We start from the raw sequence: 12,384 nt of genomic DNA, 5'->3' as shown, positions 1-12,384 counted from the left end.
GTTCAGTACATTGAAGACTACACTTGATCTAGTATGAAGCTTCTAATACTCCAATAACCATTTACAATTGACATTAGGTCAGACAATCACACAGACATGACACTTGGAAATTAGATGCATTTATTTTTTACCTTTTAAACAGTCCACATAATGCTTTTAAGACTACTGGTTGCTTAGAGGAGTGTGTGTGTTAGTGAAAGGCTTATCCTATAAGGATCAAGTGTGCTGACAGAAATCGTACCAAATGTTTTAAGAAGAGGATTGTCTTCGGGGTGGCTCAGCCTCTGTGTTTGCGTGTGTTGGTGTCAGTGATGTTGAGTTACTATGTTTAACCTCTGATATGCCTCTAACGTTACAGGAGAAGCCACACATTGAGAAAGGGGAGGGGTTTGGAGAAGAACGATCCCTCCCTTTCCAGAACCGAAGTCAGTCAGTCAGTCAACAACTCAGAGCCACTTCTGTCAGTGTTTTCCCATCTACATATTTACACCCACAGCGCTCTCATTGGGACAGAGGGTCTCATTATGTTAATCACATGGAATGACTCAGGGGAAGCGGGTATATTCAGTAATGTAAAATGTTGCAGATAGAAATAGAATGGAGTTAAAACAACTCTATTCAATCTGGCAGACAATCACTTTTCTGTGACGTTACATCCTCCTGAGAGTGGCTTCCACTGCGAAGCTCTCTAGTCCAACAGTACAGAAAATGTGAATTCAGCCCTGTTTATATGGGGCCTTTAACAATAGTTATGTTCTGTTGCCCTATGACTTTGGTCATCTTTGGAGACATTACATTTAAAAGAAGACACTCGGGTGACCACAATATTCTCATTGACCTAAAAATTACCTTAGGGTCCAAATTTTACCAGACAGCAAGGGTATGTTTGCACTGAGAAATTGAGAATGTTGATGTATGGTAGGATAAAAAAACTATCCCAAGACATGTTACCCTTTTTCATCACCATAACGATCATGAGATTAAAGAATCTCGCACTGCGAGAGTCAGATGGGGTGGTGGTACAGGTTTTTGTTCCAGCCCAGCAGCATCACATCTGATTCAACTTGTCAATGTCTTGATTGAAGTCTTGATATGATTACTTGAATCAGGTGTGTTACTGCTTGACTGGAGCATAAATCCCCACACGGGGCCTCGCAGGGTAAGACTGTCAAATCTGCGAGCACTTCTTAACACAGTTATGCGACACCATGCTTCTCGGTTTTCCAACTTTTTTCCTCTTGTCCACCACCTACAAATACTTCCAGACATTGTGGCCTGAGTCCTAACATTTGACAACATAATATTCTTATTTTGAGAAATACCATGCATTCACCATTTTTTCAAAAATAGCACCACAATGATTCCTACCTAAATAAATACTCTTGACATTTACAGTACAAATATAAAGCAATCCTGTTCTTTCGACAGTGCAAACATATTTACATACAACAAACAATAATGCCAAGACGTACAGGGAAACATTTAAAGACTGAAATTTGCAACAGTCTTACACTTATACACACTCATTTGAAGTGTAATGACTACTGAGTTTGCTTTTCTGCGTGTGTTAGCGAGGCTTAATTCCTTGTGTTAGTTTGGGTAGCGTGTTGAAGTCGAGACCAAAGAGGCTGAATGTTCAGACATGACGTAGTAGATCGGTGTAAGGCATCCTGTAGCGTGCAAGAAAAGACAAGTTTTTCAAAATGGTGAAGTCATTTTAACGACTGGTGCCATTACCTCGACAACCAATGTTTGGGTCTTAAGTTATTTTACAGAATTAATTTTAAAGACCAAAGTGAAAGGAAGCCCAATTAAATGACAAGGAGGCCCAATAATGAGAGGACTGTAATGAACTGAAGGAACAGACACCTTGTTTCTCTAAACGTGTACAATCTAAACTAAAGCATTGTTCAACATGTTATACAGTTTACAGATAATGAAGTAGATACTATACTGCTTTTAGCACTATACAGTTCTAAACAGAAAATTAAATAAAACAATTAATTGGATAAAAAACTTGATCTGATTGAATCAAAGCCTAATCAAAACATAAGAAAACGGAACAGGGAGGGACGACATGGACATCTCCAATCAAAAATGCTTATTTTGGCATTCTACTTTAAAAAGTTATTTGTTGCGTGACCTAATAAACACAACTGTGGCTTTGGTGGATGACGAGAAAACATCACAGGCTTTGGGAGAGTCCCAGCTTCCAAGAGTGAGTGTACGTAAAAACATAGTAACAATTGAAATGTCTGTATATATTGTGATTGCTGCAAAATTAATTGCCTAATTGAGGACATTCAAGTTTTCTGAATCTGAGTGTGGATGGGCCACATTGATGCTTGAAGCCACTCTGTTTGTTGTTGACTTGGGAGTCTTGAGCGAAGGACAATCTGACACGTAATATTAGGTACTCAAACCTGGAAACATAATACACATATTAAGAGCTTACAGCCAAGTTACATATTTCAGGAGGAGAAAAAAAGTTACTAATCTAAAAAAATTATTCAAAGGATAGTTGATCAAGTACTGTATGTTCATTGGTATGAACTTGCATAAAACAAGTTAAGAGAGAGCATGTGTCAATGTAAATATTATTCAGACTTTCAGGTAAACAACCAGTGTAGTCACAGCCTCTCTGGTGACTAATGAGGTGTATCATTACTGCCTCTCAGGTAACCAATGAGTGTGCATGTTCAAAGCACTCTGGGATGTGGTGGGTCCGAGATTTTGGGGCCGGTGCTTGTGGGATGTGGCCGGGCCCAGAAGGAGTGTGGGTGGGGTCACTCCTTCATACACACGTTGCACCGGCCCACGTTGAGGCGCTGTTGCCACTCCTCTTTGAGCGTGCCCTGTGAAGTAGAGGAGCTCAGCGGTCCATCTGCGCCCACCCGGGTCAACCAGAAGCTGTAGATGTTGGCGAAGTAGTGGCACGTACCCCGCGGGCCCTGGCATTCCACGAACGGCTGGGCACGGAAGTCCCTCAGGCAGCTTCCTGATGATGTCAGAGACTGGCCACCACCCTCATCGCCGGCCCCTGTGTGCTACAATACACAAACACGTTACAAATGTTATAACAAAACACACACGCAGACACAAACATGCAGGCACACTGTTACGGATACAGTTATCCTGTGTGTGTGTGTGTATCCTGTGTGTGTGTTTCTTTTCTCTCCTTCTCCCCTCACAGGTGAAAATCATCACTCCCCAATCAGTCAACAATCAATCATCAATCAGAAGACACACCTCCTATTTCCTACCCTATCACAGTTCCTTCCCCATGGTTTAAAAACCCCATCATTTGTTTGTTCTAGAGCAATCTCTCGCTCAATCTCTAGCTCAATCTCTAGCAATCTCTGTAAAAGCCATGTCTGTAGGTCTCTGTGTTTCACTCTCGCTTTGTGTCTTAACCTCTCTTTTGTTTAAACACCTCCATAGCACTTTGTCATCACCTGTGAGTATTGTTTTTGGTTATGGTGTTTGTTTGTTGCTGGTGGGAAAAGGGAGAAACCAAGACAAGTCGCCCATGGGCATACACTACCCGTAGGTGAACTTTGTTAAATACACTAGTTAGAACTGGGCGGACCACCCACTGTATTTTTGGTTAGTTAGTTAGCTGTTGTTAAAGTAGGCTAGTCTAGCTTAGGGGTGTTTTTGAATACTTATTGTTTCTTTTCTTGGGTCCAGCTCAGCCCCTTTTCCTGCTCCCCCCATTACCGTGTGTTTATAAATAAACCTAGAGTTTGACGGTAGATTTCTGTTGTCGTGGTTATTTCGTGCACACTTTTACTTTGTCACAATAATAATTTGCATGAGTTATGTTACGGGTCTCATTACCATCCCCCCTAGACTGTCGGGCCAAAAGGGATTCGTAACACACACACATACATTACTAGTCAAAAGTTTGGAAACACCTACTCATTCCAGGGTTTTTTAATTTATATTTTTTTTACTATTTCTACTTCGTAAAATAATAGTGAACATATCAAAACTATGAAATAACACATTAAATAATGTAGTAACCCAAATTGTTTTAATCATTTAGATTCTTCAAAGTAGCCACCCTTTGCCTTGATAAAAGCTTTGGCATTCTCAACCAGCTTCATGAGGTAGTCACCTGGAATGCATTTCAATGAACAGGTGTGCCTTGTTAAAAGTTCATTTGTGGAATTTCTTTCCTTCTTAATATGTTTGAGCCAATCAGTTGTGTTGTGACAAGGTAGGGGTGGTATACAGAAGCTAGCCCTATTTGGTAAAAGACCAAATCAAATGTATTTGTCACATACACATGTTTAGCAGATGTTAATGCGAGTGTAGCGAAATGCTTGTGCTTCTAGTTCCGACAATGCAGTAATAACCAACGAGTAATCTAACTAACAATTCCAAAACTACTACCTTATACACACAAGTGTAAGGGATAAAGAATATGTACATAAAGATATATGAATGAGTGATGGTACAGAGCGTAGCATAGGCAAGATGTAAGTAGATGGTATTAAGTAGCATTGTTTACAGTTTATACATATGAGATGAGTAATGTAGGGTATGTAAACATATTAAGTAGCATTGTTTAAAGTGGCTAGTGATACATGTATTACATAAAGATGCAGTAGATGATATAGAGTACAGTATATACGTATACATATGAGATGAATAATGTAGGGTATGTAAACATATTAAGTAGCATTGTTTAAAGTGGCTAGTGATATATAAAGTGGCTAGTGATATATTTTATCAGTATTCCCATCAATTCCCATTATTAAAGTGGCTGGAGTTGAGTCAGTGTGTTGGCAGCAGCCACTCAATGTTAGTGGTGGCTGTTTAACAGTCTGATGGCCTTGAGATAGAAGCTGTTTTTCAGTCTCGGTCCCCAATTTGATGCACCTGTACTGACCTCGCCTTCTGGATGATAGCGCGGTGAACAGGCAGTGGCTCGGGTGGTAGTTGTCCTTGATAATCTTTATGGCCTTCCTGTGACATCGGGTGGTGTAGGTGTCCTGGAGGGCAGGTAGTCTGCCCCCGGTGATGCGTTGTGCAGACCTCACTACCCTCTGGAGAGCCTTACGGTTGTGGGCGGAGCAGTTGCCGTACCAGGCGGTGATACAGCCCGACAGGATGCTCTCGATTGTGCATCTGTAGAAGTTTATGAGTGCTTTTGGTGACAAGCTGAATTTCTTCAGCCTCCTGAGGTTGAAGAGGCGCTGTTGCGCCTTCTTCACGATGCTGTCTGTGTGGGTGGACCAATTCAGTTTGTCTGTGATGTGTACGCCGAGGAACTTAAAACTTACTACCATCTCCACTACTGTCCCACCGATGTGGATAGGGGCTGTTTCCTGAAGTCTGAATAATTTTGCACGCCCAATTTTTCAGTTTTTGATTTGTTAAAAAAGTTTGAAATATCCAATAAATGTTGTTCCACTTCATGATTGTGTCCCACTTGTTGTTGATTCTTCACAAAAAAATACAGTTTTATATCTTTGTTTGAAGCCTGAAATGTGGCAAAAGGTCGCAAAGTTCAAGGGGGCCGAATACTTTCGCAAGGCACTGTAGAAACTTACCTTGGCTTCTTTACTGCATTCGCGTAACAGGCAGTCTCCTCGTGGAGTGCAATGAGAGGCAGGTGGTTAGAGCGTTGGACTAGTTAACTGTAAGGTTGAATCCACGAGCTGACAAGTTAAAAATCTGTCGTTCTGCCCCTGAACAAGGCAGTTAACCCACCGTTCCTAGGCTGTCATTGAAAATAAGAACATGTTCTTAACTGACTTGCCTAATTAACTAAAGGTGTAAAAACAAAAATGTATTTAAAAAAATATATATAACATATATATATATATATATATATATATAAAAATCCAACATATCGGTGTCCAAAAATACCGATTTCCGATTGTTATGAAAACTTGAAATCGGCCCTAATTAAAATCGGCCATTCCGATTAATCGGTCGACCTCTAATCTCAACATCAACTGTTCAGAGGAGACTGCGTGAATCAGGCCTTCATAGTCGAATTGCTGCAAAGAAACCATGACTAAAGGACACCAGAAAGAAGAGACTCGCTTGGGCCAAGAAACAGGACAAACGGACATTAGACCGGTGGAAATCTGTCCTTTGGTCTGATGAGTCCAAATGTGACATTTTTGGTTCCAAACTCTGTGTCTTTGTGAGAGGCAGAGTAAGTGAACGGATGATCTCCGCATGTGTGGTTCCCACTGTGAAGCATGGAGGAGGAAGTGTGATGGTGCAGGGGTGCTTTGCTGGTGACAGTGTCTGTGATTTATTTAGAATTTAAGGCACACTTAACCAGCATGGCTATCACAGCATTCTGCAGCAATACGCCCTCCCATCTGGTTTGCACTTAGTGGGACTATCATTTGTTTTTCAACAGAACAATGATCCAACACCCTTCCAGGCTGTGTAAGAGCTATTTGACCAAGAAGGAGAGTGATGGAATGCTGCACCAGATGACCTGGTCTCCACAATCACCCAACTTCAACCCATTTGAGATGGTTTGGGATGAGTTGGAACGCACAGTGAAGGAAAATCAGTGAACAAGTGCTCAGCATACGTGGGAACTCCTTCAAGACTGTTGGAAAAGCATTCCAGGCGTAGCTGGTTGAAGGCAAAGGGTGGCTACTCTGAAGAATATAGAATATATTCTGATTTGTTTAACACTTTTTTGGTTACTATATGATTCCATGTGTTATTTCATAGTTTTAATGTCTTCACTATTATTCTACAATGTAGAAAATAGTCAAAATAAAGAAAAACCCTTGAATGAGTAGGTGTGTCCAAACTTTTGACTGGTACTGTACACACATAAAATCACTCACCATGAGGAAGGAGTATCCCACCCAAAGACTCCTCCAGTTGGGGGGACAGAAGGGATTGCTGTTGTCCTGGCTGTGAACTGCCACAGCAGGGGAGGGGGCCTCACACACCACGCAGCGGCTGATGTGTTGTTGGATGTCCTGGTCTGCCACGGGCATCATGGGCACTGACGCTGTGGTGGACAACCAGTAGGACTTGTCATTGCGGCTGGCGTAGTCACACGTGCCCATGTTGCAAAAGGAGAACGGCATGGTGCTGAAGAGACGCATACATGACCCAGCCTGACCTAGTAGTAGGAAAAGACATGCTAGGTTACTGGTTATAATCATTCAAACACACACCCACCCACACAGGTGTACATATGAGCACACACACAAACAGTACTGTAGACCAACGTACCGAGGTCCTGTGTGTGGGCTTTCTCTTGGCCCTCCAGGTACAGCAAACTGTAGCCAGTCCACAGTTGTGTCATGTCTGCTGGACAGGAAGGGAGCATGTCTGATTGGCTGTGCATCACCAACAGGAAGCCAGAGTTAAAGGTGGTGGTGGGGCCTGGGCTGCCGGCATCTCCCAAAGGACCTGGGGCGCCTACGATGACAGACAGTCAGAGACAAAGAGAAACAATATATTTAGCTACTCTTGAAGGGAGCATAATAGTAAATACCTTTTTAGAAAAATGTGATTCAATCTATCAATTAAATTAATTTACAAACAATTCAATAAAACAGCCGTAATCCATGTTAACCGACAAATGCATAGTTTATCATTGCTTTTGTTTAGGTGGTATCAGAGGTGTAACTGCTGTCAAATCGGTGAGTAGAGCTTTTGTGGCCATGGTCCCACCCGCATTAAAAGTTCAGAACGCGAAAGTGTAGGCTGAAAATCAAACAAAATAATAAGGATTTATATCAGCAAAAACGAGGTGTAGATTACATTACACATTCCAGTGTTCGAATGGGATTTCTACTAATGCGACTTGGTGCATCCAATGGCAATGACCACGATAGGTAATGTATAACTCAGGGAGGCGCTTATGGATTTGACAGTTGAATCAATCAGATCAGTGGCAACCCAAGTAGCTGAAAAAAAACAGCTTTTCCTTGCTTTTGTTTAGGTGGTGCCGGAGGTGTAACTGCTGTCAAATCACGGGCATTGCCATTGTATGCATAGTCGCATTAGTAGAAATCCAATTCAACGGGGCAGCAGTGGAGCGGGTCGAGAGCTTCAAGTTCCTTGGATCCAAGGAATAAACGTATAAATATATTTTTAAAAAACTAAGCTAGTCTTGCCTGCTTCAAGAACAGCTAGCTAACTAACCAATAAAATACAGTGGGTGGTCTGCCCGGTTGTCACGTCCTGGTCAGGGCGTGAGTTGGGGTGGGCATTCTATGTTTTTGTTCTAGGTTTTGTACTTCTATGTTTGGCCTAGTATGGTTCCCAATCAGAGGCAGCTGTCGATCGTTGTCTCTGATTGAGAACCATACTTAGGTAGCCTGTTTTCCCACTATGTTTTGTGGGTAGTTGTTTTCTGTGTCTACCATACAGAACTGTTTCGTGTCGTTCACGCTCTTTGTTGTTTTTGGTCATTTAGTGTTCTGTTTATTTCATTAAACATCATGAACACTTACCACGCTTGCACCTTGGTCCTCACCTTCTTCCACCAACGGCGATCGTTACACCGGTTCTAACTAGGGTATTTAGACAAAGTTTTCCTACGGGTAATGTATGCCCGAGGGCGACTTGGCTTGGTATCCCCTTTTCCCACCAACAAACAAACAGCCATATACCACAGCAGTACAAACTCACATGATAACGGACAATGTGAGATGTAGGCGCAAAAACAGAAGAGAGATAGCTCAAGAGACAACTGATTGGGATTATTTTAAACCAAGGGAAAGGGGATGTGATTGGGTAAGGGAAAAAGAGCAGGTGTGTCTTCAGTTTGGCGACTGATGACTGTCACCTGTGACTAGGGCAGAAGGAGAGAAAACAAATACACACAGGATACCTATATCCGTAACAGTGACAATGACCACAAGAGCAGCCGCTCATCGATTTGACAGAGCTAACACAGTTACACCGCCTAAACAAAATTAAATGAAAAGCTATGTCGGCTAACGCAGGTTACCTGAGTGGTGCAGCGGTCTAAGGCACTGCATCTCAGTGCTTGAAGCGTCACTACAGACACCCTGGTTCGAATCCAGGCTATATCACAACCGGCCGTAATTGGGACTCCCATAGGGCGACGTAAAAAAAAAAGAAAATGCAGATCTGATTGAATACTGGCCTTATATTTTGGGTTCTGATGGGGTACGACAGTTGAACTAAGCTCATGAGGGATTTATAAGTTATATTTGGGTATTTATCAGCGCTCTCCAACCCTGTTCCATGGACAACTACCATTCTGTAGGTTTTCACTCGAACCACAAAATCTAGTATAGATTAATAATTTAAAAAGATGGATGTACCAATTGCAGATTGCCACTTTAAGGTCAAAACAGGGTCCGAGTCTAAAATGACATGAAGATGATGTCATTTAGGACAGGGAGGGTTGATGTTTAGTTGGACACAGGTTCATGAGCAGTGTGGGTGTGTGAAGTGTCCATCCACACGCCATAGTTCATTTGACTCACCCTGTGGTCCCAATGCCCCCCTCTCCCCCTGTACCCCACTGTCCCCTGGGGCCCCGTCTGCTCCTGGGGGGCCCACGGGCCCCGGGAATCCTGGTGAACCCAACTGGCCACTTCTCCCTGCAACAGCAGACATATACAGTTTCAAGTAGTGTCTTATCTTTAAGTTGTATTCACTGTATGAATGCTATATGTAAGCAATAAGGCACGAGGGGGTGTGGTATATGGCTAATATACCACGGCTAAGGGCTGTTCTTACGCACGACCCAACGCAGAGTGCCTGGATACAGCCCTTAGCCGTGGTATATTGGCCATATACCACAAACCCCCGAGGTGCCTTATTGCTATTATAAACCAACGTAATTAGAGCAATAAAAATACATGTTTTGTTATACCTGTGGTATACGGTCTGATATACCACGGCTGTCAGCCAATTAGATTTCAGGGGTCGAATTACTCAGTTTATAATATACAACAAATAACTAATCCTCTTATTGAAAATTCTACTTTCACAAAGACCTCGAGAGGTCTGTCTGAGAAACTACAACCACCCTCTCTGAATGATAGTTCTTGTATTTATAAATGCAATTTAGGAGAAAACAAAATAACAAACATTTTCATTGTAGGAGGACACAGAGCACTATACACAGGAAGATATCAAGAGATTTCAGGGGCTTCCGTTGACCCACATCAGGCCCTACCTTTCTGTCCCTCAAAACCGTTGGATCCCGGGCCGCCAGTGAAGCCAGGAAGGCCGGGTTGACCGGGTGCGCCTACGGGTCCAGGAGGAGGTGGGATTATCAATGGAGTGATCACATTCCCCTTTTCTCCTTTTGGACCTGTGGATGAAAGAACAAATGTCCAGAGAGACAGAGAGAGGAGGGTATGTGGGTTAAGCTGCTGTGTCAATAGAAATACAATTACAAGAAGGGAGAAAGCCTCCCAGATCAAGGCAATAGGAATGTCCTTACTAGTAATTATATTTGTACGACTGTTTCAATGACATCGTCCCTACTGATGCTGGATCTACTGCTTTATAATTATTTTCATTCTGCATCAATCTGTATCACTCATGATTAATGTTAATTATGCTGGTGATGGTCACTTTCATGAGGAGCTGACCTTCATCTCCTTGCAGTCCCTCGGTTCCTTTGGGTCCTGGGGGCCCACATGTTCCTGTGGAACCGGGGTGTCCTGGGACCCCCATCATCCCCGAAGCTCCTCTCTCACCTGGGCGACAACAGCAGGTTTGGGGTCAATTTGAATTGATGTCAGACAATTCGGTAAGTAAAGTGAAATTCCAATTCATTGAATGCCATCCCTTTAAATACAGTGTACCTTGAATTAGAATTTTCTCATCAGACTCATAATACAGGTATATTGAGAGAACGGGTTCAGAATATTAGGGATCAATGTCAGAAAGCCATAAAAATATATGCATATTGTATATTTTTCAGCACCAATTGGTAGATTACCTACCTATTTCCCACTGAACACAACTCGTCATTTCAACGTGGAGAATTGGGTAATATTTGGTTGAGACGATAATCAATGAGGTTACAAACCTATATTCTTCCTCTCAAAAAGACAGCCAATAGTTCCAATGTGTTATCACTATGCTTTCAACCATCGAAAAGCAACACCAAATTCCAATGGAAAAACGTCTGATTATAGGATTAGTTGTCACCCAAATGTCTATCACTGCACTTTTAACCATTTTAAAGCATAGCAAAGATCAAATGGGAATACAAAGTCAGATATTTTGTTTAGCTATTTTATACAACAGATTCATGTTATCACTGTGCTTAATCTAATAGCAAAACCAAATGACCTAGATTGCAGTTGAGATTACATTGAAAGTACATGGCGCAAGTGATCAATGCCGTTCGACATTCTGCACAGATTATTACAGCAATTGTGAAGATGTCCACAGACCTGCAATGAACTATGCATGCTAACTTGAAAATGCACGCTTTATATGATTTCAGAAGGAGAAATTTAAAGTTACAGTAACCACAAAATGTGGCCATGGATATGTTACATTTGTTTGTAAGACATCCTTAACATTAGGTTATCAAGCACGCCTCCATCCACATCGACGGGGCAGCAGTGGAGCGGGTCGAGAGCTTCAAGTTCCTCGGTGTCCAAATCACTAAGGACTTAAAATGTTCCACACGCAAACAGTCGTGAAGAAGGCGTAACAGTGCCTCATCCCCCTCGGGAGGTTGAACAGATTTGTCATGGGCCCTCAAATCATCAAAAAGTTGTACAGCTGCACCATTGAGAGCACCTTGACTGGTTGCATCACTGCTTGTTATGGCAACTGCACAGCCCTCGCTCGCATTGGCGCTACAGAGGGTGGTGAGAGCAGCCCAGTACATCACTGGGGTTGAGCTCCCTGCCATCCAGGACCTTTATATCAGGCGATGTGAGAGGAAGGCCTGGAAAATTATTAAAGACTCCAGCCACCTAAGCCATAGACTGTTCACTTTGCTTCCACACAGCAAGCTGTACCGAAGCAACAAGTCTGACACCAACAGACTCCTCTGAACAGCTTTTATCCCCAAGTCATAAGACTGATAAATAGCCAACAAAATGACTATATGCATTGACCCTTCTATTTGATTTTGGATTTTTGCACTGTTAGCTAAGACCTCGCAAACTCCACACATTCACACTCCAACACACACGCTCACTTACTTTGCTCACCCACACACAAACTCAAATACAATCATCATATACGCTGCTGCTACTCAGTTTATCATATATCCTGATGACTAGTCACGTTACCCCTATACATATCTAACCTTACCACTCCAGTATCCCTGCACATTGTAAATATAGTTGGCACTGACTTAATATATAGCTTACTTTTTTATTTATTTCACCTTTATTTAACCAGGTAGGCTAGTTGAGAACAAGT

At 42.3% G+C, this 12,384-nt stretch overlaps 1 protein-coding gene across 2 annotated transcripts in view; it reads right to left on the bottom strand.

Annotated features, from left to right (window-relative positions):
* Positions 1 to 103: 103 nt before the first annotated feature.
* Positions 104 to 12,384, bottom strand: part of col4a4 (collagen, type IV, alpha 4) — a 145,169-nt gene continuing 132,888 nt past the window's right edge. For both annotated transcript variants that reach the window (XM_065024678.1, XM_065024679.1), the window contains 6 exons: positions 10,584 to 10,691; positions 10,163 to 10,300; positions 9,465 to 9,581; positions 7,231 to 7,419; positions 6,834 to 7,117; positions 104 to 3,047 (listed from right to left, as the gene is read on the bottom strand). In XM_065024678.1, coding sequence (XP_064880750.1) covers positions 2,787 to 3,047; positions 6,834 to 7,117; positions 7,231 to 7,419; positions 9,465 to 9,581; positions 10,163 to 10,300; positions 10,584 to 10,691 — 1,097 coding nt within the window. In that variant the 3' untranslated portion in view covers positions 104 to 2,786. The remainder of the gene's footprint in view (positions 3,048 to 6,833; positions 7,118 to 7,230; positions 7,420 to 9,464; positions 9,582 to 10,162; positions 10,301 to 10,583; positions 10,692 to 12,384) is intronic.

Source organism: Oncorhynchus nerka, linkage group LG11, assembly GCF_034236695.1.
Source record: "Oncorhynchus nerka isolate Pitt River linkage group LG11, Oner_Uvic_2.0, whole genome shotgun sequence".
NCBI lineage: Eukaryota > Metazoa > Chordata > Actinopteri > Salmoniformes > Salmonidae > Oncorhynchus > Oncorhynchus nerka.
Note: the sequence above shows the minus strand (reverse complement) of the source record. Positions and strands in the feature narration are given on the sequence as shown.